The sequence below is a fragment of the Pollicipes pollicipes genome, unplaced genomic scaffold (genome assembly GCF_011947565.3).
Source record: "Pollicipes pollicipes isolate AB1234 unplaced genomic scaffold, Ppol_2.1 Scaffold_3447;HRSCAF=4054_pilon_pilon_pilon, whole genome shotgun sequence".
NCBI classification, from domain to species: Eukaryota; Metazoa; Arthropoda; class Thecostraca; order Pollicipedomorpha; family Pollicipedidae; genus Pollicipes; species Pollicipes pollicipes.
This window is the reverse complement of record NW_023596297.1, coordinates 18,482,063-18,508,998: the sequence shown is the minus strand read 5'-3', so window position 1 is coordinate 18,508,998 and position 26,936 is coordinate 18,482,063. Positions and strand designations below refer to the sequence as shown.

Below are 26,936 nucleotides of genomic sequence, written 5' to 3'. Positions count from 1 at the left end.
GCCGCAGGTCGGTACGGTATGAGTCTCGATCGCAGGACGGCACGGTAGGTCTCGATCGCAGGACGCACGGATAAGGCTCGGCCGCAGGACGGCACGGTATGAGTCTCGATCGCAGGACGCACGGTATGAGGCTCGGCCGCAGGTCGGTACGGTATGAGTCTCGATCGCAGGACGGCACGGTATGAGGCTCGACCGCAGGTCGGTGCGGTATCAGGCTCTGCGCAGCGGCATTTAGCTGGGGAACTGAAGAGAGGTGGACGGCACCTGGGGTGGTGGAAACCAGAGCAGTGGCCCAGCTGCCACCCTCATCTCCGGGAAAACTCAACGTGCACCCTGCAAAGTGACCTGGGAGGAAACGAGACCAAAATCCTCGATGTGCCCTCACTCTCTTTTTCAGGAGATCCGCCGTTATTGGGTGTACCTGAGCTGACAGTGGTGCAGGGGTGAGGACAAACTCCGGGGTGGCTGAAGGGATGTGGGTCTCGGTTACCGCTGAGTACGAGGAAGTGTTGTCGCTGCCAGCTCAGCGACCGGGGTGATGTCACGGGCGACACACGTCTAGGTGGCATTCTTGCTGGGCCCACAGCCTTACATAACACGCATGATCGCGGTGGTTAACCGCGGAAAGCAAACGTGCCGCTTCAATTCGTCAGACGAACGGAGACGCCAACTGTAAGGTATTCTGAGCTACAAAGCTCTGTCAGCTGGGTTCAGCATTATAGCCTACCGACAATTGATTAAGAGCGTCGTGCATGAGCTACAGTTGCCTAAGATTAAGTTGACTACAAACGGCATGCCATGCTCGCTGACTGTGCCAAACGCTCTCGTGATTGGAACACCTCACGCAAATGCATGGCATATGCCTAAAACCATATCGTGTCGTACCAAAGACGTTACATGAACTGCTTACAGACAAAAGCACCCCAAGATCTTCTTTAAAATTTTCATGCAACAATCCTCACATTCCGCCGGTCGGTGCGGCGACGGCCGTCTCCCGCGGCGTCATCACACAGCCGCTGTGTATGAGCGCCGTCCTCGCCTCGTTGCTGAGGCGTTCGCCTCATTAGCGCGTGTTTTACCGCCGACCCCGTCAGCCGCCGGCGCTGATTCACCTCATCAAGACCCCAGCAGATCTTTAAAACACTCCCGCCGTCCGGAAGCAGAGCCAGACGGCGGTGGCTCGTGCCATTGCCCCCCACCCCCCCCCGCCGCCGCAGCCCGACAAACTGTCGGCGGGTGGCGGGTCGCCGGTCTCCGGCCGTCTCGCCGGGACATTCCTGGGCGGCGCGCAGACGCGGCAAACGCGATGCGCCATGTCGCGTCCGACCGCGGCCGCGTGACGTCGCGTGACGGGGCGTGACCGAGCGCGGAGGCGTCGCGGCTGTTCTGAGGGCGGCGTTTCCCGTGCGGTGCGCCAGCCTCCCACGGCCGGCGCCAGCGAGAGCTTGCGGTGGCTGACGTAGCCATGGCAAACCACCTGCCCGTCACCGGTTTGGCGCGTGCCAGTGACGTCAACGGTCTGGTGGCGGCCGGGGGACGGGGGCGGGGGGGGGGGACGGCTGGATAGAGGTCCAAACGCGGCTGGCGCGGGGAGAAGGAAGTGGCGCCGCGCACCTGGTGTGCGGCAGGTGAGCGCTCACTTACGCCGCTGGTGCGCCCGCCAGCGGCTTTGTCGACGCACGGCCGGACGTAAACACTGGATAACCCATTGTTTCCGAGGGGCCGTTCAACCCAGCCATTTCAAAAATAGCAGTCTGATAAGCGAAGATCACCGAAGCCTGTCGGCCACCCCGGTTGACTTCACATGGAGCGGAAACACATGCGCTTTAGATATCAGTAATCGTCACGGGTAATCGCCTCATTAATAACGTCGGTTTCCAACCCGATTTCATCATCTGACATAGTTCGTCTCATTAGTTCAATTCACTGCGATTGGATAGGGGATTTTTTCTCAAACATTTGCGTACGTAGGTTTAAAATATATTTGTCCTGAAAGTTGGCACTAATCGGTCCCCAATAATCTTGGTCCCCAGTCATCGCTGCATTTTATCTTTGTCTCTGTCATTAAATCGAGTCTCTGTCATCACTTTGCCATTACTATGCGTCTCCGTCATGAAACCATTAATTCAACTGAGACACCAGCACTGTTTGCTAACCTGCGAACGTTTCAGCCACACTGCCGAGTGTCCTAAAGCGGCAACCGCATCAACCTCAGATAAATGAGCGTTCATATGACAGAATCGTGTGTGGTCTTCTGGCCTTGGACGTCTTTTTGCCCGCGGGCGGGCATGACCGGTCGAGTTTGCCTCCCTGTGCACGGACTGATATCCGGCCCCACTCCGTCAGGGGTGCTGCTGCCTACCGAACGGCGACTTTGTCACGTGCCCGGACCAAACAATGAGTCCTGCGGCAGTTTTGCTGGTTGCCCGGGCGAGGGGTAGCAGGGTGGGACGAGGAGGGCTGGAACTAGTGGCCTCCATCAGGCTGGTGTGTGGCCTCTCGGTTTCTTCCTCGCTTCAGTTTTAGCTCTAGAGGCCAATTCAGATGGTCTCCTTTCTCGACCTCCCAAGAACAACTCTCAGCCACTTTCCTTCGGACCTAGCGCAAACGTGCAGCCTCAGCTCCAGAGTTCAGCTCCAATTTCAACTAAAAGGACCGGCCGCAACTTCATGGTTCAGTTCGCGCTCCAAGTCTCTTGTCCAGCTTCAACATGGGAACAGCGAACCTAGCGACCAGCTACCATCCCAGTCCAGCTCCAGCTCCAGCGCCTGGCTTCGGCCGGCCGCGGACACGGCGGTCAGCCTCCTATTCCAATCTGGCCCCAACCCCAGCTCCATTTCCAGCTCCAGCTTCAGCGCCAGCTCCAGTATAGTTCCAGCTCCAGCTCCAGCGCCAGGCTTCGGCCGTACCCCACACCCAGCGATCAGCTCCCATTCCAGCTCCAGCTCCAGCTCCAGCTCCAGCACCTGGCTTCGGCCGCACGGCCGTCAGACCTGACATCTCTGAAACGCCGCGAAGTGGACAGCGTGATGTCAGACGCACCTGCAGCCGAGCCGGCCCATTACAGGCGGCCGGCTGGTGTCCGACCCCCCGTCACCTGCGCGGGCAGAGCTGCAGCAGCACCGGGCGGAGGCTCCCGCTCGAGCCTTCACTGACTCCTGCGCGGACTCGGCTCATGGACAGCTGACGCCGCCGAGCTAATGACGCGCCGCACGCGTCTCGGCCCGCCTTCTGACCGGCAGATGCGGCGTTTTTGCCGCCCGGCGCTGAACGGCTGTCCACGTGGAGGCTGTGCACACACGGCGGACCGTTTAGCCGCGGAAATTGTGGGCCGGAGGGAGTCCGAGTTTCTATTTACCCTGTCTGCTGGCTCATGTTACCAGCGATTAGAGGGTGCGCGTCAGAAGGGTTTCCGTGGGGCAAACGGGCCGTGAAATGGGGTAAGTCATGTGAGGCGCGAGGGGTTTCACCGATGTTACGCAGCCCACTAACTGAAATTGGCGGAATTAAGGGAGGGGAGCGCATGGCAGGAGGACCGGGCGGCGACGACCGGCGCGACCTGGCGCAGACGTGTGTCTAGACCCCAGGGGTAAATTCTAGGATTGGTCCTTCGAGATCTGAATCACACACTGTCCAGATCCAGGATCCACTTTGGGTTCTTTGGACAGTATGCTGGAATCCAGGATCTTTTTCTAATTTGTGCCAAATTATTCCGCCAAATGATTATTCTAAATGCTGCCACGTCATCCGTTAATTGCAGAGTCGTCTGTCGGTATTTGGTGGCGCGGTTACTGCGGCTCCTCAGGATGGTAATCTACATGCATGCTTAATTAAACATGCCATTCTCAACCGCAAACTGTCAAACTTAGATTATTCATCTGTCCATTAGATGAGTTCATTAGATGGCATATTAGATGAGCGCATCCTAATAAACCAACTGAAAATTCCAACCATGGTGTTTCTGCTCGTTTGCCAGATGCGTTTGTGGTTGCATGTGTCCTTGAATTACTGTGATGACTGTTCGGGTGCTCTCAGAGGCAAAGTTTCGGAAAATGCCTCAAAATGCGCCAGAAACGGTCTAATCGATCACTGATCTTTTCTGTAATTCTGTTGAAGGATCCTTTGAGATCCAAAACATTTTCCCAATTTTGTGGAATGTTTCTTTGGAACCTTAATCTATTTGCGATCAAGGCACATGCCCAACTTAGTGTAGGCGATGCTGTAAGTTGCGAGCGCGAATACCTTGCGTTATGGGAAGTATGAAAGCACCCGCCTTCAGATACAGCTATGTTATGAAAAGTTCACGTTTCCACACGCAGATACTTAATCCGGTGTTTCATTGATACATGACACTCCATTTATGGCTAACGTCAGGTTTCAGAACAAAAATCAGGGAAATACCTATTTTTCAATATGCCGATCTACTCGGCTCACGCTAGTTCCAGACTCAGAACCGCTATGACGATGCCAGACCCAAGCCAGACAGCCCCTGGTCCCCACCATGGGATCCGGTCTATCCGACGCCGCCGCCGCCGCGCGCTGGTTCGGTCACTCAAGCACAGACGCGCCGCCGCCTCCGATGGGTGGGGCGCAGTGGCTGGGTGTCGGTTGCCGCGTGTTTCACGTCAACAGTCGGTTGTTTCGGTCGCGGGGGGTGGGCCGGTCGATGTCGGCGCTGTACTCGGTTGTCAGCGACCTCTGCACTGCCATCCATCCAAGGCCAGTGTTTGACCGGAGCGGGGCGGGGCGCGCGCGCTTCCCACACATTTCAATGTCGGCTTGCTCATTAGGTGCCCGCCCGACGGCCGGCACCTCGAAATAGTCGCTGTTTACAAACGTCACGAGGACCGCCTCCCATTGTACACCGGACACGCCGTCCGTGGCGCGATGACGTCAGCCCACGCGGATGACGTCACCGTTCAGTCTTCGCGTGGCGCTCATGGCAGTGACGTGCGGCCGCTCCGTCAGCCCTGGGCGAGGCGCGTCACAGACGGCCAGGCCCCACACACTGGAGAGGCTTGCCGCCACCAGCGGGACCCCAATGGCAGCCGAGTCGGCTCCTTTCACCGCTGCTGGAGACAAGAGCAGTGCGGAGCGGGCGCCACGTGGGTGACCACACTCAGCCCGTTCACAGGGCGCGCTGGTGTGCGTGGAGTATGCTCCTGCCCCTCGCCTGCTGTCTTGACAAGATTGGGCCGATGGCGGACCTGCGACAGACAGATAGATTCAGACGGCCTATGTCGGCTATTGGATTATGATGGTTCACATGAGACTGCGGGTGAAAACACGTGTCCATTAACGATAGGCGCGCCTGCGATATCGATCTTCGGATTTGTCGTCCGCCTGGACAGAAGGCCAACCTTAAGGCTGACATGTATTTTCGAAAAGCATCGACTCGGATTCGATCCATTCATTGGTCTTTGGTGTGACACTTTATTTTAATGTTCTGATCGATCCGTAAAATTCATTGTCATAAGGTTCACTGAGTGAAATGTGATCACATTGCAATTACGACAAAATTCGTGCATTTATGTAATTATTGTTCTTCCCAAGCAGTCCCTAACATTTTCTTAATGTATGGGGAACATATTACACAACATCTGTTATTGATAATAACTTGCTGGCGTTACAGCAGTAAATGTGGGTCACATAACATTTCTTGCTATAACTTATTTAGTTCCCTAGAATCCTGAATGTGTGCGCACGATTTCTCTAGCAAAAAAAAAAAATAAAATCTATCATTCAATATCCATTTGTGAACACGACTAACGCCCATAACACATCAAACATAAGCATGAAAGATGAAGCACATCAATTGTAAATAAGAACGAATACTACTGTGTTAGCGGTTTTTCTGACTGTCATACCTCTTATAGGTCACTTTTATCTCATTCCATCGAATTTATACACTGCCTGCTACTGTCTATAAAGTTCCGCTGCGTCAATAAAAACACGTGCCTTCCGATGCGTCTACCTAAGCGACAATGCAGTGCATGTAGTGCACTCATATTCAGAGCAGGCTTGCGCTTTTTCACTGCGTTGAGATGACAGGAGACTATCAGCAAAAAGCTCCGATTTGTTTGCTTTCCATTAGACGAAGATTCCAGCACTATCTGCGACGCGTAACTGGTGTCACTTTCTAACGGTTCACCCAGGCTGTTTTGCTTCCGGGTTGCTTTCGCTGCGCTGAAGCCGGGCCCCCGATGTTCGCCGCAGAGTGACGCCTTTTGCGCGGGCTTTGTCTGTCCGACAAGTGTCAGAATGACGTCCCTGACAGGAACATGACTCCCCAAACATTGCCGATAAAAATCACAGCTGTGACATAAGTCACCACTCACACGACAGGGCGCCGATCGATTGACCTTTCTTGACAACTGTCGCCTTTGACTCGCAATCGCGCGGCGGTGGATTGTTCTCCGGTTATCGCCTCGCGTCTCGGAAGAAGCTCTCCCGTTTCCCAGACATCGCACCGGCTGGTCCGATCCTCCTGTTTACCTGCCACTCAGTCGGACTCCGTCTTGACTCCATTAGCAGCACGTGCCCCTCCCCCACCCGGCGAGCAAACACCGCACCACCGCGGCGGCAACTAGAGCGGAAACGCGCAATCACCGTCTGATAGCGACCGCTAAACAAACGGCGGCCGGTGATCTGAGTAAAAGCAAAAGTGGCGCGATAGCCGCGGGGTCGCGTCGTGTCACGGCCCAGCGGGCCAGTTCTCGCCGCGCCGCCGCCGCTGTCGCCGACCGGTCCCGCTACCGGTCCCGGTCTCGGTGTCCCGTGCTCCGGGCGCCGTGTCCCGGTGCCCGTGCGCCGCTGGTCCCCGCTGTGTGCCCGCCGGCGCCGGCCCATGCGCGCGCGGGCGGGCGGCGGCGGCGCGCACGGCCGTGCTGCTGTGCGTGGTGTTTCGCCGTGCTGCTAGCCGTGGTGGCCGTGGTGGCGGGGCATCTGTGCCGATGTCCGGCGCCGCCACCAGCCGCCTGCTCGGCGAGGCCGAGCGCACCGAGGCAGCCTGCTGCCCGCCACACCGACGGTACGCACCTGGCCACGCAGGCTCCTGTAGACGGCGCCAAAACAACGGCTGGAAAAGTCCGGGGTCATTAGCTGTCGAGGAAAAATCGTCTGGTTACATAAGTGAAAATTGGCTCTGGTGCTGTCACCCTCCACGCATCTTGTACAAAAACTGCGGGTTTAACATGTTTGGCACAGGACAATACGTTTGCTCAGCCACTGCTTTCCATACGGGTGGTTGTTATAACTGTTATGCATACTCAGTTACATTGCAAGATACCGCATGTGGTGTGGTTTACACTAGAAGCAAGTTTGACTATGAAATTTACGGTTGCAGGGGCTTTTCAATATGGCTTAGATGCGATTATTTGGATATGGTGCGGGTGCATTTGACGACATGATCACCCATACCATTCATCGTTGGGCTTAGACCCGTCTGATCGCCATTTAAATGGTCGGACGGCCCGCAACGCCCATATCAGGAATTATGACACCGCCAAAGTGCCAGTTATTTGGAAGGACCGCCACTGATACCGCTTATATATTCGACCATTTCAAACACAGCTAAGCCGTAGATTTCCTCGCCGCAGCAATCTGGAGATAATATGCCGCTGTCCAAAGAGTGCCGTCCGTCTGGTGGCCCATCCTCCGATAGCTGCGACGTTCTCTGAGGTGTGCGCCCCGCCGACCCGTCTGTCGGGTCGCTGCGACGTACTGACAGAGTCGTCTCTCCGGCTGCAGTGGTGGGCGGTGGAGTCAGCCCAGAGACACGGATCCAGGTGGACCTGATCGACGGCCTGCAGCTCTTCAACACCACCTACCCCGGCGTGACCACCATCTCCGGCCTGCACAGCTTCACCCCGGCACTGAACCTGGACCGGTGAGACGGCGCCGCTGCGGGCGGAGGCGGCGGCGCTGGGGGCTGGCGGAGGCGGCGCTGGGGGGCCGGCAGAGGCGCCGCTGGGGGCCGGCGGAGGTGGGCGCTGGAGGCCGGCAGAGGCGGGCGGCTGCTGCGGGCGGAGGCGGCGGCGACTGGGGGCCGGCGGAGGCGGCACTGGGGGGCCGGCAGAGGCGGGCGCTGCTGCGGGCGGAGGCGGCGGCGCTGGGGGCCGGCGTAGGCGGGCGCTGGGGGCCCGCAGAGGCGGCGCTGCGGGCCGGCGAAGGCCGGGCGCTGCTGCGGGTGGAGGCGGGGCGCTGCTACGGGTGGAGGCGGGCGCTGCTACGGGTGGAGGCGGTGGCGCTGGGGCCGACGGAGGCGGCGCCGCTGGGGGCCGACGGAGACGGCGGCGCTGGGGGCCGACGGAGGCGGCGCCGCTGGGGGCCGACGGAGACGGCGGCGTTGGGGGGGCCGGTGGAGGGCGGCGCTGGGGGCCGGCGGAGGCGGGCGCTACTGCGGGCGGAGGCGGGCGCTGCCACGGGTGGAAGTGGCCGCGCTGGGACCGGCGGAGGCGGCGACGCTGGGGCCGTCAGAGGCGGCGGTGGCCGGCAGTGTGACGCGGCGTGGAGGAGCGGCAGCGACGGGGAGGGGCAATCGACGACATCGGGGGAGCTCTATCTGTGAATCATTCACATTGGGCGGCGACCACGCGCGGCGCAGGTGACCGGTGCGCCGTCACCGTCTATCAGCGCCAGCCCCGCTGCGATAGAGCGGGGGCCAGCTCACAGTCTCACACCGGGGTCGGTGACGTCAGGCGGACCCGGGCGCGGAGCTCGATCTCACGGACGACGAACCCTGGCGGCTGCTGTCCTTGTCAGCTACAGATGCAGGGTGCTGGTCATGTCAGACCTACTTCAAGAGTTCAGTGGATAGTCCACGAGCGTGGCTTCGGCCTGCTTGCGAAGACGTGGCCGTGTTTAAGTTCTAACACTTAAGTCCTTTCCTCGAGTCCGCGCGGTCAGACCTCGTGAGCTACCTGGTCCTTATCGGCGACAGGCGCGTCATATCCGGTGACTGATGTGGACCATCAGAAACAAAGGACTCGCCATTTGCCGGGAAATCCGTCTGGTTAGCTGATAGCCAGGAATTTCACAAGCCGCTGAATGCAGCCCAATACCCCCGTAACACATGCCGATCGCGTGGTCCGCGGGGTGAAAGCATGACGTTTGCGTTAAAACTTCACGTCAGCGCTGAACGACTTCGGTACGCCCCCGATTAGCAAATTCAGAAGATAGATTGGCTTGCGTGCGGGGCTGCTTATGATCCATGATCTCCGTAAGGGGCCCCTTATTCATGCTGTCGAGGCAGCGAAATGTCCACCGCTTCGCCTCTTCCGTGTTGCGTTCGTTTTGCGTACGGAATATGGCACGCACAGCTTTACTTGGCACAGTCCGCCACGCGATCAGTCACGTGTGAGGATCAGGCACTAAATGGGTTCAAGGCCCCTCACACGTCCTCAAATCTATTGAGATCATTCAGCAGGCGATCATGGTACACTGGCGGCCATTCATCCCCATGCACGCCCCCCCCCCCTCCCCCCTTCCCCTCCTAGCTCGACCCCATCCCGCCGTGAGGAGCCGTGTAGCACCTGCGACGGCTCTGTGGCGACACCAGCCTGCCGCCGCCGCCGCCGCCGCCGCCGCCGCCGCTGCTGTGTTTGTAGAATTACTATAACTACGGCCGGATTGATTAACCGGAGGAGACATCAATAAAACAGGGCGTACTGTACGCGTGCACGCGACGGAGCGGGTGGGGGGTGAGGGGAGGAAGAAGGGGACGGAGCTGGGGAGCTGAGCCTAGGGAGCCGGTCCAGGGGTGTGTGCTCATGGAACTGGAGAGCTGGGCCTGGGGAGTAGCTCAAGGGGTGTGTGCTCATGGAGCTGGGGAGCTGAGCCTAGGGAGCTGCTCCAGGGGTGTGTGCTCATGGAGCTGGGGAGCTGGGCCTGGGGAGTACCTCAAGGGGTGTGTGCTCATGGAGCTGGGCGGTGGAGCCTGGAGAGCTGCTCCAGGGGTGTGTGCTCACGCAGCTGGGGAGCTGAGCCTGGGGAGCCGCTCCAGGAGTGCGCGCTCACGCAGCTGGGGATCTCCGGGCTGCACAGATGCCCGTATTTACTTCTTCACACCCGTCTCGATGCATGATGGTCTAATGGCGGAAACGGTGGTTTGGCGCCAGGAGAGAAGATATAGTTACCTGTGATTGCCATAACTCAGGTAGGGGAATCTGAGTGAAATAAATTTGAAAATAAAAACACAGATGTGTGATCGAAAGCTTACCTGTCAATGTAGGGCAACAAAATTAGCTGATCGGAAGGAACAGGCACTTATAAATGCAAAACATCAGAAACTACTATGCGCAACATACCACGGTTAACAATGCGAGCAGAGAGGCTATCTCCATTAGAATGATACGTTTCGGGACATGTTCTGCATTTCAGAGTATTTATGAGGCGTCAGGTGTCGGTGTCAGGGTCGCTCGTGTCCTGGCGCCACGCCACGTGGCGGGCGCACGTGCGAAAGGTGCCGGCACCGCCAAGGCATCCGGCCTGCAAGCGCTGAGCGTTTTATTAGCGGCCAATGCGCCATTGTCAAACTTTGTCATTCACCTCGGCAGTTACAGCCAGGAACTTTCCCCACCGTCAGCCATTTGCGGTGTGCCAGGATTGCAGCGGTTGGCCGGACAAGTGACCGGGCGTTGCACTGTCTACCTAGCGGCCGCATTTGCAACGGTTCTGGCCAGCTCGTTGTTTCGTTAGGGGCACGGCGCTGCGTTAGGAGCGTCTGCCTACCGGTAATGGGAGCTGGCTCAGCCCCGGGTGTGGTGTTCCGCGCCGCTGCAGCACCAGGAGTCAGCGGTCCGGCCAGAGCCGCGACCAGCGTCGCGCGGCGGCTGCTACGCCTTGCGAGGGCACTGTTTGCGACGCCATGCTGTCGAGCGCAGTCGTCGCCTCGGCCGGGAGCGCCGGGAGCGCCGGCGAACGGCCGGTGAGGCGGCAGCGCCCGGCGAGGACAATACAGCTCGGGCAGGCGGCGCCGTATTGTTTTGGGTGGTCGCCGCCTAAAGACTGGCCTTGGTATTGACCCGTCTCGCGAGCCGCTGGACGCGGTGCCGACATTCAGCTGTGGGGGATACCGCCGCGCACGGGCACTGTTCCGACCACCGCGCTGTCCATTGCCTCGGATTAGCTCGCCGTGCTACGACCGCGTGAATGTGTACGCCCCCGCTGCTTGGACGAAACGCTGACACCCCGCCCCCGCCGCCCCTGAGTGATCGACGAGCGCTGACGCTCGAATGCCTCTATCAAGGGAACGTTCAGACGTATACTGCTCTGCCCCAGCGAATGCATTTGAAATAAGCGGCTTGACGCTTGATTTATTGCATTAGTTGGCATAGTTCAATGCCTGCGCCTCTTTGACAGAGAGCAGTGACACAACGCATGTCAGCTGTGGCGCACAGGCAGCTTGGTATTTATTGTGGTGGATTATAGTCCTACACACAATAAGGAACTGGATAACTTATTTCAAGATATATGTTTATATACATATATATATATATATATATATATATATATATATATATATATATATATGCATACCATCTGCACTCTTTCCAACGTTATCGCATGGGTCTCAGCAAACGTGATTCCAATGAGGGCTCGCACCCTCAGCCTCGCGTCACCTGAGCTTAGTCGGGCCCTCAGCCGCACCCTTTTCCTGTCGTCCTGGCGACGGAGCACGTTTTACCGCGCTAATTAATTAGTGGGCTGGCACGGCAGCATTGATCCCGTTGATGAAAGGCGGCAGCATCAATTAGCGGCCTGGCTGCCGTCGGGTGGCCGTCCTCTCGGCCACGATGACCTGAGGATCGGGCCAGCGGCGGCCTGACCGGTGCCAGACTGGGTGCGGCTGACCCCGCCGTCGCCTGCCAACCGGAGGCAGCCGAGAAACAGGTCTCGAACGCTGGACTCGCTGTGGGGCCGACAAGCCAGGGATTTGTTGTGGCGTGTGGGTAGTTCGCATTAGTGCTGCTGAAATCGCTGGTGGGAAACGTGTTTGGACCTTATCTCTTGGTCTCTCTCTCCCCCCTCTCTCTCTCTTCCCTCTCTCTCTCTCTCTCCTCTCTCTCTCTCTCTCTCTCTCTCTCTCTCTCTCTCTCTCTCTCTCTCCTCTCTCTCTCTCCTCTCTCTCCTCTCCCCTCCCCTTCCCTTCCCTTTCCTGGTCTGCCCTTTCCTCTCAATCCTCTCCTCTCTCCTTCCTCCTTCCCTCCCTCTCCTTCTCATCTCTCTCCCCCTCTCATGTTTTTTCTTTCTGTTTTGGTGTCTCTTTCTTCCTCTTCTCTAGCATGTTTCCATTGATTCCCCTGTATCCCTCCCGCAAACTCCTCGGCCTTAGTCTATAGTCATACCTCCATCTCTGCCTTTCCCATCTCACCTTCCCCTCCCGTCTCCGTCCCTGTCCTCATCGGTGTCCAGGCACGCCGACTGTCGCCGGAGCGAGCACACTCGCTCCGTTGCGCCAGGGCTCAGCGCTCAGTGAGTACGCGGCTGGCGGACCGCAGTGGCACTTGACCCCCCCCACCCCCACCCCCCAACTGAAGTGACCCTGGCTGACCCAGACCAGAGCTCACTTCCATTCCGCTTATGAGCGCAGCCTCAGGGACCTCTCCAGACGTTCCTCTCACCCTCAGGGCGTTCCCCAGACGTCCTCTCAGGAGGACGATACAAGAGCTATGCAATTCGACTTCAGGCGGGTTGCTTTCGGCTTATGCACGCAATGTGAATGTAAATGTGAATGCTGTGCGATGCAACGCAATGTGATGTGATGTGAATGAGCCTCGTAGCGAAAGTGAGTCTCTGGCGTACCCCAAATATTTTTTAAGCGATGTCTGACAGACGCATGTGGCCCGCAGTGACACGCGGCTGGTGCGCCTGCCGGACGCGGTGCTGGAGCGGTCGCTGGCGCTGCTGGCCACCTCTAGCGAGTTCACCGTGCTAGCCAACGTGCGCCAGCAGCCGCAGAACGCCGGCACTATCGTCGCCTTCTCCTTCGAGGCCAACAGGTGAGACTGTGCTCCGTGCGGACGGGCCGAGGCCGTGCTCGCGGCGGGTGGGGCGACGCCTGGCGATGGTGACGACGTCTACGCTGGGCCTGATGTTGCCAGGCGCTGATATGTGCCGAGTATGTTCCTGGTGGTGTTTTGGTCAATTAGGCTAACTGTAGAGGTTTACAACGAATTTCTAGGCAAAGCTGTTCGTTCCACATGCCAAAGGTGGACTCCGATGTGTTACTTTGATGGCTGCATGCATTCTGAACGACAATAGCTTACAAATGTAAGTACCCTGCCTCCCTGACATGTATATTTACAGCAGTAGCATACACGCGCCAGTATGCGCTCATTTTAGACGAACAAATCAGCATAAATCTGTCTACTACGGTCACCTCTCGTATCTACGCACCACTCCGATTATCCGACCCCTTTTGCGAGGGCGGAAGGAGACACAATCAAGGAAGTATTCGTTTCAAAAGCAGAGCCCTCAGCCATAAAGGATTTTCATCGGATGACGAGCGCCGGTACCTAATCCAGCCCCCGGATGCGCCCGCCACGCCACACTTGAGATCGCGTGTCCCTGACCGCCATTCTGACCGTTATTCCCGGGGTGCACGGCACGCTGGGTTAAGTTCCCCCATCAACGACCAATGCTCGCAGGTACGCACATTCAGACGCGTTCAAGGTCGGCCAAGCTTGCAGGCTGCACGCATGCTTACCATCGCAGACGCTTGATTTACGTGTCTTTCATGGTGCATTGCGAATGACAAATGAGTCCGTAGCATGTACTGGCTGAGCCGTGGGCGTGTGGCGCTGTCACGCGGCCTCTTGACTCAGAGCGTTTCCGACAAGCGGCGTTGGGGCGCCCATTATTGGATGGTATCACTGACGTGCAATTTAGCGGGCCCCAGAGGGTCGCTCGTTTTGGTCAGGTCCACGATACGGTCCTATGCACGGGCAACCAGAGCTCACTGCCACCGATGCTGGACGGCGGCTCAGCCCACAGCACAGGTGGGGGCACCAGCCACCAAGCACCCCAGACAACATTCAGTAGCTGGGCCCTTTCCATTTCAGAGCCCACGCGTATTTATTTCCACCACCGGTGCTACCAATGGACGAGGACCAGCATTTCTTATACAATTTTCATCATAGATGTTTCCTGAGCGAAAATAAAACGCCAGCGTGATGCATATTCACTGAGCCCGACCACCATCCTTCGTCGTAGGGATGTGTCCTCTGTTGACAACGGCGTCCACCGAGTTTATCATCGCCCATCGTAACAGCCTTCTCCGCCGGAGGGCATATGGAGCCCTGAAACGCCAGGCGATCAAGCCGACGTTTAAAAAGCGATCGGCGGTAATTTATGGGCCGAACTGTCGTGTTTGTTGAGGGGTTCTCGCGGCGTGAAGGGGAGCCCACCCGGAATCGTGCCAACTGCATTTACAGCGCTCCACTGACTGGGGGCGGTTACGACCCGTTTTGTTTTGCTCGGGTTTTTGATGGGTGAGCTGAGAGGTTGAGTCATTTGACCACGATGCAGCAGTCTGTAAGCCTGTGCGGAAAGGAAACCTTTTTCTTCACTGGACAGGGGCGTGCAATATGTCTGCGCTGGGAAAATGGTCACTCCATTAAAAATATTACTCCATAACAAAGTCGGCGTTCCTTCTCTCAGTTTGGAGCGTTTGCTTCATGATCCAACGGAAGGGTCGATCGCGTGATGTCCCTGCGCGATATAAGGCAGCCATCATGTAGGTGGCGGTCCCCCAACTGCGTGTGTGACCTGAGCTGACCCGACCCGCGGCGTCAGCCTTCGCGGCGCGTTGGGCCGTCCGTGACCGGCGGCCAGGTGTGCTCCGTCCTCGTGTGTGCCTGACCTGAGTTGACCCGAACCACGGCGTCAGCCTGTGCGGCGCCTTGGGCCGTCCGTGACCGGCGGCCGAGTGTGCTGCCGTCCTCGTGTGTGCCTGACCTGAGCTGACCCGACTCTCGGCGTCAGCCTGCGCTCCGTCCTGCAGCGCTGAGTCAGTCAGCTGACGTGTTGCAGCCAGCGGTTGCCATATGTTCGACCCGAGACAAATGCGCCACCACCTGTGCCGGGTGCGCGTGCGGACGTTTTTAGCTCCGGCCAGTAAACTGAACCGCAGCTGTTCCCTTCTTAAATCCTTCACGTTTCGGTTGGGTCACGCTGCCCGCGGTTTGTTCAGCCTGGCAAGTGCTGAGAAGACGGCACCACGTGACACGGCCGGCCTCTGCTGTCGTCGCGCGGCGTCTATCTGTGTACCTTTGCGGCCATCTCTTTTTGGATTAGCTGGCGGTGTTGTGGGCGGGTCGGACACTGCTTTTCACGCTCGGATGCTTTTGCCGCAAACCAAGTGAATAATGTAAGCAGATGAAGGGCAGCGTACAATGACTGGGTCAGTGGTAAGCCGATCGGATTATTTGGGTGGTATGTAATCGCCCGAAATGGACAAAAGGGCTCGGTTATCCATCACCGTGTGCCAAAATAGGAACACCATGCCAGGCATTCGAGTGTCATCACAAATACTTTGCCTGGGTATTTCCAAATCGCTTCAAATCGCTTCAATTCCGCCGTTTTGAAGAGCGAGTATCTCTGTCGAAATCTCGGACCGTTGTCCAGTCGAGCGGTGACGCGTCTAATCACAGCAGCTGCGCCCAGTCACACCCCTCCTCATTAGCCGACGGATCCAGCACTCGCTGCCACTTGCAGTGCCGGCAGACTCTGTGCGGAGGCGTTGCGTCTGACAAGGGCACCGGCCGGAGACAGAGCCCATCAGCTGATTGGCAGGGCACCAGGTGCGGGCCCGATCGCCTGACTCGACTCGCACCTAAACGAGCCGAAACACGCTCAACTCCGCCGGAGATTGGACCGCAGGGGATGGCGGGGAGGGAGGGGGCTGCGGGGAGAGGACTGGAGTGGCGACCAATTGGTGGTCTGGATATCCGCTGTCGAGTCAGACCCCGCTCTGTGTGGGTGTGCGCGGGGCGGGGTCGCGGTGGCGGTATGTTATCCCGTGTCTAACCCACGTCACCTCTCGTCCGTATCCGGCCGCCGGCGCGCACTAGCCCCCGGCCCCCGCGCCCCCAGCGGGCTGCGCCGCCGCCGCTGCCGCCCCTGCCGCTGACGCCAGCCCCTCTGTCGGACAGGTTCCTGGAGGTGCAGTCGTCGGGCCGCACCGATGAGATCCGGTTCCACTACACGCGCCGGCGCTCGGAGGGCGAGCCGGCCGGCCAGCCTGACGTCCACATGGAGTCGTTCAGCTACAGGCTGGCCGACGACCGCTGGCACAGGTGCGCCCCGCCCCGCCCCCCCCCCCCCTCCGCAGTCAGCTGGCCCGTCAGCTGACGGCCGGGCCTCGGGGGCGCTGGTGGGCCCAGCCCGCTGTATAGCGTGTGTGTGTGTGTGTGTGTGTGTGTGTGTGTGTGTGTGTGTGTGTGTGTGTGTGTGTGTGTGTGTGTGTGTGTGTGTGTGTGTGTGTGTGTGTGTGTGTGTGTGTGTGTCCGTGTGCGTGTGTGATTCCGTCCCAGCTACGATATGTATCGAGTCTTCTTTCGGTTGGATGAAAATAATGTGCGACCAGGGTCCCACCACCAACTTAATGCAAATTTGATATGAGTTGGGCATTTCGCATAGCTTCATGGTTGGAAACACTCAAATTGGTCTCGTTTTATGCCAAATATATATATATATATATATATATATATATATATATATATATATATATATAAACCTGCACTCTACTAAAGCGCACCACGGAAGTCATCCGGCCTTCTCCCCTCATTCTCGCTTCATACTATTTCCATGCGTCACCCTGTTTATCTAGAGCAATCTACGTGCACCAGCCATGAATTGGCTCAAGTGTTGCCTCGTGGGGGCCTCATCCGAGCGCTGGGCACATACCCCATATAGGGATGTGTGTGAATACCTCGGCGGATGGGCCCCCAGGTGCATGTATTTTTGCCTCACCATTATTCACTCGCCTCCATCTCATAACCGTGAAATGGTCATTGCTAGCCAAAACGGTTTCGACAAAAACAGAACAAAACGAACGTGCCGAAAGACAAAAGTCACATAAGTGTAATTTTTGCTTTGCCGCTACTGCTAAGTTATTCCTGAACATACCGCCTAGATAAAGCGAAAAAGAAACATTGCATTAACATTCGTACCACAAACGGTGAGACCTTTTGTGGTGCGAATGCTCCTACAGTGATGATGATGATGCAGTAAGCAGCTTGGCAGCTCTGTTTTATGGATCTAAGCCCTGGTCTCGTGACCCATTTCATAAGTTGCTTTTGTTTCCTGAAGCTCTGCCATGTGTGTCGCATGCCCTTTCCTCCCGTTCGAGTGTTAGTCTTTACAGTCTTTTACGCTCCGTGTTGTTCGTACCAAAATCCCATGTCAACAAAAACGGTTCCAGCGGTAGCAACGCTGCCGCCGCAAGTCGACGGGTCTCCGGCGCTCGATTGCTCGCGCTCGTCTCCCTCGTGCGGCACGGATAGTCCGCGCCGCGCACATGTTGAGCCGCGCTCTGTGGCCGCACAGAGGCACAGGGCGGCGTCCATTGGCGCGTGGCTGACAATCTGGTGGCGTGTTCGTGTGGTTCTGTGGATTGGTCTCACGGGCCTCCCAGTCACCGGCGCCGCTGGCCAGACTCCGCCGGCCCTCTGACGTCACGGGTCGCACGGCCCGGCTGCTGGTGGTGACCGGCAACGCCTCTTGGGAAAGTCGTGCTGGCAAATGCTCCTTGTGGGGCCTGTAGCGATTAGATCAACGTCCAACCTGCGCTTTGTGGTTAAGCGTTATGTGGGAGCGCATCCAGGTATTGTCTGGAAGAGACCATGAAATTAACATTCCATCTGGCATCAAAATATTTTAGAGCAAACACAGGTGAATTCGAATGCAGCTTTCGGACCATAACTGGACACGCACCTGAGAAGAACGCTGCGCCGCTTTTAAGCCACAATACGTGGCCCCACTGCCTAACAAACCTGCGGGATGACCGGGATATGATCGTTGAACACAAACGGACGCCCCGCCCTGCTGTGTGCTGCGATATGACCGGGATATGATCACTGGACACACACAGCCGCCCCACCCTGCCGTGTGCTACTTTATTTAAAGCCAGTCCCATTGACCTGACTGCGAGTTTTGGCGACGAAAGGTGCAATATGAAGAGACAGTTCAGCCGAATCATCCAGTTTTGGCGCGACCCAACGTGTCATACCACCCTTTCAGTCGGGGAAGTCATGGCAGTTTGTTTTGATGGGGTGGTGAGGAGTAACCACGACTGACAAACCCCTTCATAATGCGCTTGCTCTGGGCTATAATCGAAACCAACCGAGGTTTGGAAGCTGGCTGTCCCGATCGCTGCAGCCTGTCGTGTTTAGACTGAACCTATGGGGGTCCTGTCGGGGTTTGTGCCCGGGGTACGGAGCTGAAGACCCGCGATCACCCGCGGATCTCAGACCGGTCTCGCGACGGAAGGGCGTGGCGAGCGTGGCCGTGACCGCGTCCGTCGCCCGCGCCCGGCTGACCGCGCCCTGACCGCCACCGGCGCTCCTGCAGGCTGGCCGTCTCCGTGTCCGGCCAGCAGCTGGACGTGTTCGTCGACTGCCGGCACGTGCACTCGCGGGTCATCCACCTGGCGGAGCGCAACGCCAGCTGGGCCGGCGCGGCGCTGCCAGGCGACCAGCGCCTGCAGCTGTGGCTGGGCCAGCGCAACTCGCGACACTTCATGTTCCAGGTGGGTGCCGCCCATTGGCCGGCCAGACGGCGTCATATCGCGTGTGGGGCGGCGATTGGCTCGTGTCATTTCTCGCGGGATGCCCTCCGCGCGTGCAGACCGTCCGACAGCGTTCGTGATGGCTAGGGGGTCCTGCTGGCTCGGATGTCGTGTGATGTTATGTGACTGGAGATCGTTCCGCCGCGCTCAGCGCAGACTGGTGTCACCACGTGTTACCGCGCGCTCGGCACAGACAGCTGTCGCCGCGTTTTGCCGCGCGCTCGGTACAGACTGGTGTCGCCACGTTTTATCGCGCTCGACACAGACTGGTGTCGCCACTTTTTACCGCGCTCGACATAGGCTGGTGTCGCCACGTTTTACCGCGTTCTGGCATCGCCACGTTTTTTGCCACGCTCGACATAGACTGGTGTCACCACGTTTAATCGCGTTCGGCGCAGACTGGTGTCGCCACGCTTCACGTCTGAGGTCACTGTCGAAGATCCCAATCAGACGGAGCGGTTGGGCAGGTAACATTTATTGACGCATGCATGACCGCCAGCCTGCGCTGCCGAACTCCCGCCGAGAACGTCTGGAGGGTCATTAACCGCCAGCCGTGCCGAGCGCGCTGCGTTGCCAGAGGCACGCCTCATTTACTCCCACTCTGAGTCAACCGAGTTATGAACGGGACTTATGAGCCGGACAATCCGCATCGATCTCCGGAAAGTCAGCTCGGTCAATGCGGAGGAGGCCCACCCTCTGGACCTGAGCGCCGGTCGTGCCCGACAGCACATCTGCCGGGACAGAGCACGTGCGCCCGTGGACGGCCCAAAACCGTGGACCGCTGCCGCTGCTTCCGCCCTGGTCCCCTGTCGGGTCTCATTCTCACCAACGGTCTCAGCAGGGTCTCGTTGGCCGGGCCTGAGAGCTAAACACCAGATGTGTAGCCCCATTGCCGATCCCGGGCCCGGTCCTCCGCGTAGATTCTTCTGATAGTGCACGCAGGGAGCCGCTGCTGGGGGAGAGGGGAGGGGCGCCGGCTAATTATCGACTGGTGCCAGACAAAACAGCTCATTAGCGGTGCCCGGTGCCGCGCGGTCAGCCGCGCCACTCTCGTCGATGGCGCGCTGGTCTGGCCGCGCGGCGAGAAGGGGGCAATTACCGTTCGTTAGCCGAACCTCGGCATCGCTCTCAGACGTCCATCTGATGGATGGCGGCGCAATGCCGAGCTCCCTTCCTCTTATGACGGATCGCCGTCGCCCTCTGGATGAGTGAAATCGCTCTTTGGACAAATTACTGCTGGTGAAATCGCTCTCTGAGTAGATGAGGACCCGCACAGAAGATTAGCACACGCAACACGGGGGCGGCACTTCATCTGAAAGCTTTCGAATGTCCTGCACAAGCAGTTCGTCAAGTCCGATCGGATGTCTCAAGTTTGGACACAACTAATCCATCTCCCGGCTATTTCGACCCCCAGCTTGGGTGGTCCCAGCCTGAGGACGACAGGCCTAATCCGAGCTACCAGCTGCCCTGGCAGAAGCCCAGGCCTCTGCCAGGTCCGACCTGCCCAGTTTCTCGCCGCCCGTGTCCCTCCGAACACCGCTCATCTCCCCGGCTATCCATCACGTGTTGTTTCAATTCCGACATCCTGTCGACGAGCCAAGTTCCGCGTCGGCAGGCGGCGGGTGCGCCGTAATCGTCCCGAGAGCGCCGTCGCATTCGATTACGCCTTGCCGCTCCGCCAATCACGAGCCGAGGAGACGGTTGTGCCGGCGCATTTGCATACCGCCCCCCGCCGGTCGTCGCTTGCCCCTGCCGGCCGTCGTCGCCACCGCCGCTGGTGCTATCGCGGCGGCGCGCGCTGCCTTGTCGCGCGTAAACTTCCGCGAGGGAAAGCTTCCTGCTCCGCCCGCGTCAGCGCGATTTAGCTGTCGCCGTCTGCGTCTGTCTTTCTCAACTGACACCGTCCGCGTTCGTCCCTCGCGGCAGTCTGCACGTGTCTGCACCTGTCTGTCCGCCCCGGCCGGCGCTGCCGCCTGTGCCCGTCTCTGCTGTCTGCCCCGGAGCAGGGTAGCGAAAGCCGGTCCCCCGCGTGGCGTGCATGCTACATCCGCCCCATGCGCCCCACCATCCGACGTCGCTCGGGGACTCCGGACTTTAGGGACCCAACTGCTCCGCTCGGCGAGTGCCGGCCGCTCCGCCAGAGCTCGAGCCGCCGTGAGCGGGCTCCGCTGCTGCCCGGTTGAGCCGCTCCGCTGTTCTCGGGTCGGGTCGCTCCGCCAGAGCTCGAGCCGCCGTGAGCGGATTCCGCTACAGCCGGGTCGGGCCGCTCCGCTGTTCTCGGGTCGGGCCGCGCCGCCAAAGCTCGAGCCGCCGTGACCGAGCTCCGCTGCTGTCGACAGCGGCTCCGCTGCCGCTGACCAGTGACGTCGCGACTCCGAGAGGAGGACTCCGCGATGACTCCGCGACTCCGCGAATGCACTAATGGAGCGTCCGATCGGTGGGGGGTCGGGCAAACGTCGTGTCTCTCCTCATCGGTGTGTCACGATGGTGGACGCGAAAGGGGCGGGATGGGGGGGGGGGGGGGGAGGGAGGGGATCAGAGGGCTTAATAGACCAAACATTCCTCCTACCAAACTACGACAATATTTTAAAGCTTTCCAGTAAGATTCATTGACGCGGTGACTGCGTTAATGGCATTGATGTCGCGATAATTACAATAAATGTATTGCAAGTTTTCCTCACCCGCATCACCTTTTGTCCTAATCCTCGGAAATAGCGCGTAGCATTTCAAGATCTTACAAGTTCTGAACTCATTTTCATCCCTTTCTAGTGACGCAATACTCCGCCTTGCTCGACACGTCCGGATGAACGCCATTAATAATCGCTGATCGATATCTAATAAACAGGGCTTCCCATAATTCTCTGGCCGCGGAGTGACACCTCGCTATTTCCTCCTATCGCCGTGCTGACGAAGCGCTAAGCACAACATCGTTTTTCGTGTCGTTTTTTCCCCGTAGCAAATCGATTACGCTGTTTGGATGAGGGCTTTTCGCGCCGAGCCGACCGACAAAAACCAGCCACTCTTCGCCAAAGAAGCCCGCGGGTCTCTTTCCTCTCGCCAGGGAAAACACGACATCGGTCTTGTTCCCGGCTAGCCGGACGGCGGCGCGGCGCGGTGCGGCGTGGCGTGGCGTGGCGCGACGTGGCGTGGCGTAGCGTGGTGTGGCTTGGCGTGGCGCAGGCGAGGCGTGGCTTGGCGTGGCGTCGCGCGGCGCACGTACCGTGGCGCGGCAGCGGCGGCGGCGGCGGCGACATTAGTGCGGCTCGCAAAAGCCCGGACTGCGGGCGTAGCCGGCCATAAAGTCTCGACCAGACGCCGCGGGCGGCCCTTCGAGGCCTCCTGAGCGGTCATAACTCGCCGACAGGCCGCTCCCGTGGGCGGTGGCATTCGCGGCCGGCCGCCGCGGCATCGGAGGCCGACCAATCTGTCAGCCGCGGAACAATCAGCTCCGCGGTCAGGCGCAGGCCGGTGTCCAGCGGCGGCCGCCGAGCTGCCGACGCGGCGGGCGCGATCTGCGTCTGATGGAGCCCCCCACACTGCAGCGGCCTGACGGCGGCGGCCGGCCGAGCGCTCGGCTCCGCCAGCCGCCCGTGCAGACCTAGGCGCGCCGAGGCGACGCCGTCAGACGTCATGCCACACGCTAGAACGGGCTGCGCCGCCAACCCTGGCACGTCTGCGTGGCATTTCAGGAGCGCTTGCTGGGAGGCAAGCCCACCACACCGGCCTGTCCGCGCCGGCGCCAACGGCGCAGCTGGTGACTTCCGGCTGGGTCAATGCCACTCAAGGACGGGCACCGGCGCGGCCGTAAATCTGTTAGATCCATTTCCGGAGAGACAGTGCTCTCCCAACAGCCGGAGTCGGCCAGCAACAGAGGGGACCTGCCACATCGCTACCGCTGTGTCGCGGTCGAGACGAGACCGCCGTTTCTTTCACACCTTTCCTAAATATAGCCCCGATGGCGTCGCTATCTTCGTCCAACCATCATGTCATGTGGCTTTGGCAGCCGATACAGACATCATAAAAACAACGTCGGCGGCGGCGCCTGCACCCGCCACCGTAGGATGGCGTGTGCCAGAGGCTGGACGGCGCCCAGGTCGATTCAGCCGTCTGGCGGTGCCTCCGTCGCCGCCGTGGCGTCGCCGCCCGCTCGGCGGCGGCTCAGAGCGCGCCGGGGCGCGGGGGCTCGGCCGGCGCCGGCTCGCGCCGCGCCGCCGCGCCCGTGCCAACGCCGGTGGCGCGGCGCTACACGCGCTCGGCCGCCGGTCGGCGCGCTGGCAGCGTCGGCGCCGACGGCACCGACGCCGGCCGGGCACGCTCACCCCCCCGACGCCGGCTTTGCCACGCTGCCGGGGCACTGCCCCGCCCGCACCGCCGGGCCGCTCCACGGCGGGCGCCGATGTGTTGCGCTCTAAGGAGACCGTACCCGAATGACCGTGACCCGGAACTTATGACCGGACCGGAGGGTACCGTGACCCGAGACTTATGACCGGACCGGGCGATGACCGGACCGCGACTTTACCGGGACCGGGGATGACGTGACCGAGACTTATGACCGGGACGGGAGGATGACCGCTTACCGGATACTTTATGACCGGGACCGGGAGGAGACGTGACCCGGAGACTTATGACCGGGACCGGAGGATACCGTGACCCGGACTTATGACCCGGGACCGGACCCGAGATTAACCGGAAGGAGAGCCCGGACCCGGAGACTTAGACCGACCGGGGATGACCGTGACCCGGAGACTTATGACCGGACCGGGAGGATGACCGTGACCCGGACTAGAGGACTGACCGTGACCCGGAGACCTTATGACCGGGCCGGGACTGACCCGGAGACTTATGGACCGACGGGAGGATGACCGTGACCCGAGGACTGACCGGGAAGGGAGGATGACCGTGACGTGAGCATGGCCTTGCGGGTTGTGCATGGCGAGGAGACGCTGAACCTCGGGACACTGTCCCGCGTGGTGACTGTACCGACTAACCAGAGAACGTTTCGAAGGGATTGGTCCACCTTTCCGAAAGCTTCCAAACATTGGACGGCATTGATTATTGACTGCAAAAGGCGGATATTGCGATGATTTTATTGAAAAGCAAAGCCGATTGCCAGAGATATTGGCAGCTCCGTAAATACAAAACCAATTTTAGAAGAGTATGATGTGATATTTGTGGCAGCAGATGGACGCTAGGCCTAAGTGCATACTTGGCACACACGCCACCAGTTGTACCACAACGTTAAACGACGACTGTTAGCCTGGGGTGTGAACTCACACCATGTAAAGCAGCTGTTTGACTCAATGCTTCTGCAGGTAACTATGGCATCCCAACACAATTGCATGACATTGAAGACAAAAATCGTCTTCACCACTATCTTGCAGCTGTGGGGAAATAGCTTATCATTCCTCCGTTGATCTAGTCGTCGCTGTAGAATTTAGAGTATTAACGCCAGCAGAGCTGTACCAACGTTCATTCGACTAAATAAACACGCATGCTGAAAAATGCTCTTCTGGAATATACCGCTCGAGGCAAATAAGTGGCATCTCTTGATGGTGGCATAAGACAAGCAATACCAGTGCGTTCTATCAGACTTCTTTGTTTCTCTACGCCGCAGAGAAAAACAACAAAATAAGCATTTCCGACGATAAATAGGTCGTTTGGATGACTGAGCGTTACTGTTTCAAACTCGGCTAAACTTCGCTACTTCAGTTTAAAAAACATTCTAACGGTATCTTCTTAAATGATCATCGCATGCAGTATTCCTTGCTTTGGTTGAAGGAGTACTGATACCATCAGATGAGCCATTCTCCTCCCGGGATAGCAGGCTCGATTGCCCACGCCACACCTTTTCAGGGCTTACATAAGCACCGCGTCTTTGGTGCGGCTTGAGCAACCCGGCCGGCATGATCCAGAATGTTGCGAGCGTATCGCGAACCGCCTGCCTGCCGCGGACCGCCGGGTCTGCAGCCGGACCCCGCCGCGGACCGCCGGGTCCACTGCCGGACCTTGCCCACGGGGGTTGGCGGATCCCTTGTGAGACCCTGTAGAAGGACCGCCGGGCTCAGAGCCAGACACCGCCGCGAGGAGGACCGCCGGGTCCCTCGTCAGACCCCGCCGCGGGACCACTGGGTCCGCAGCCGGGCCCGGCGCCGAGGTCTCCCGGCCGTGCGGAGCGCCACGTTTCGTCAGCCTCATTTCTGCAGCCGAATCAATACGGGCGTTTCCGGGGCTGGTGGTCCGGCTGCGTCAGAGGCATGGTTGGCCGGCAGGCCGGCCGTCGAGCGGAGCCGACCGCTGCACGTGGCTCCGTTAGGACGTACCGGGCAGCCGGTGCATCGGCTCGGATCTTCGCATCGACCGCGTCTGCGGCGACTCTTGCGGTCAGGCGTGAGCGTCGCTCCAGCAACCTCCACACGCTCGGTGACTGCGGTGGCTGAGCCGCGGGCCACCGCCAAACACCGCTTTCGACGCTCCACTTGTGGCGGCTCAACATGTCTGGAGTGTCGCGGCCGGGCGCCACGCACGCAGCGGAACACGTGCGCGGCGCGCGCGCCGTGGCCGGCTGGTTTGAGGCGCGGTCGCCACGTGCGCCGCGCCCCGTCTGCGTGTGCAGGGCCCACCTGGGCGCCGGCGGTCGTTTGGGCTGTGGGGCGCCGCCGGCCGGCAGCAGGCATCGATTGAAGCCGGCGCGCCGTTTTGGCCGCCCGGACCGAGCCCGGCGGGGTGCAGAGCTGGGCCGAGGTCGAGGGTCGGGCGAGCTGACCTGGACCGGCTGGAGGCTGTTGATGGAGCAGTCGGGACGCGGCGCAGTGGGCGAGGGGCTTGGTGTTCAGTTATTGATCGCTCCCCATCAGACTCAAGGCGTGTCGTTAAAAAGTCTAGACGCGTTATGATCAACGCGGTGAAGTTCGGCGAAAGAACTGCAATTGGTACACGCACAACAATCGAGCATCATCACAGTCATTGGCCAACAAGAGTAAACTCACCTGATTCAAGCCATGTGTGACGCTTTGCACACTTTTGGATAGTATTAAACTCCGGCCTCCCTGATAAAGTTAAACTGCAACATTATACCTATGCGCATGCATGGTAAGAATGACCTCAAAAAGTTTAAACTTGCTGTTGTGCCTCCAACTGTTCTTTGTAATATGCACCACAGTAGAGTTTGCCAAGTTTCCCGCTTGGAATTGCGATCACGTTTGTTTGTTGCAAAACTATGAATGCCATATGCAGGTTGACGGCTAGTATTGTTTGATACGCTATTTCCATTACTAGATGCAGTTTGGCATATTCTCTTCATCCACCCAGATATTAATAACAATAATGTGCTTACAGGCTGTCCCTCTTTGTGCGTTTTTTCATTGCTATCCGGCTTATGGACGACCAGATTGCTCATGACGTTTCTCTCGCGTTGGTACCTTGGCAAGTGGTGCATGTTGGGCTGCGCAGTGACGGCGCATGGAAAGCTCAGTTGGGTAGTTACCAAGCTGTACATGTTTACCTCGGGTCATTTGCTTCTGCCCCCAGACATTAGATGATTCCTCCAAATTTGAAAGTCATGCTGGCTTTCTCCATGCCTGCTTGTTGCACTAAATGAGCTGGTGGCGACAATCTAAGAACACTGGGTTAGTATTGAGAAACATAAGGACGCGATGCAGGATGACACGCTTGCCCTTTTTGTGCAGCTTACGCTCACAACCGACAAACATTTGTGGTATCGTTTAACCAGAGTGGTCGTTGGTTGTCTTGTAATCGTCGATGACAACGCCCGAAACTGCTCCCACTTGAATAAAGGTAGATCACTGCAGACATTTCTCCAGCCAAGAGCACTGTATTCGGCACTGTAGGCCGCCTTTGCGATGTCGCTCCGAGACACGCGAAGTCCTCAGCGCCGCGTTAGAGGGCGCGCCCTGTCGTGTCCGGCCGGCCGCGCTGTCTCGCGTCGGCAGACGAGCCCCGTGGGCGTGACAGCCGGGCCAGACTGGCAGCCAGGCCCAGGTCACTTCTCCGCCGGTATCGACCACCAGCCGCCGTCGCTGCGCCGTTTCGACACCGGCCAGACGGCCTCGCCTTATCGGGCGGCGGCCGCCCAGCCGATCGGCGAATCTCATCAGAAGGCGGCCTGCTTGGTGCTCATCTGAAAGTC

General features: G+C 58.9%; 1 protein-coding gene across 1 annotated transcript in view; it reads left to right on the top strand.

Moving 5' to 3' along the window:
- LOC119092229 (uncharacterized) overlaps positions 1-26,936 on the top strand; it is a 163,245-nt gene that overhangs the window by 101,606 nt on the left and 34,703 nt on the right. Inside the window, exons 15-18 of the mRNA XM_037215203.1 lie at positions 7,750-7,888; positions 12,852-13,001; positions 16,155-16,298; positions 18,574-18,751. Coding sequence (XP_037071098.1) covers positions 7,750-7,888; positions 12,852-13,001; positions 16,155-16,298; positions 18,574-18,751 — 611 coding nt within the window. The remainder of the gene's footprint in view (positions 1-7,749; positions 7,889-12,851; positions 13,002-16,154; positions 16,299-18,573; positions 18,752-26,936) is intronic.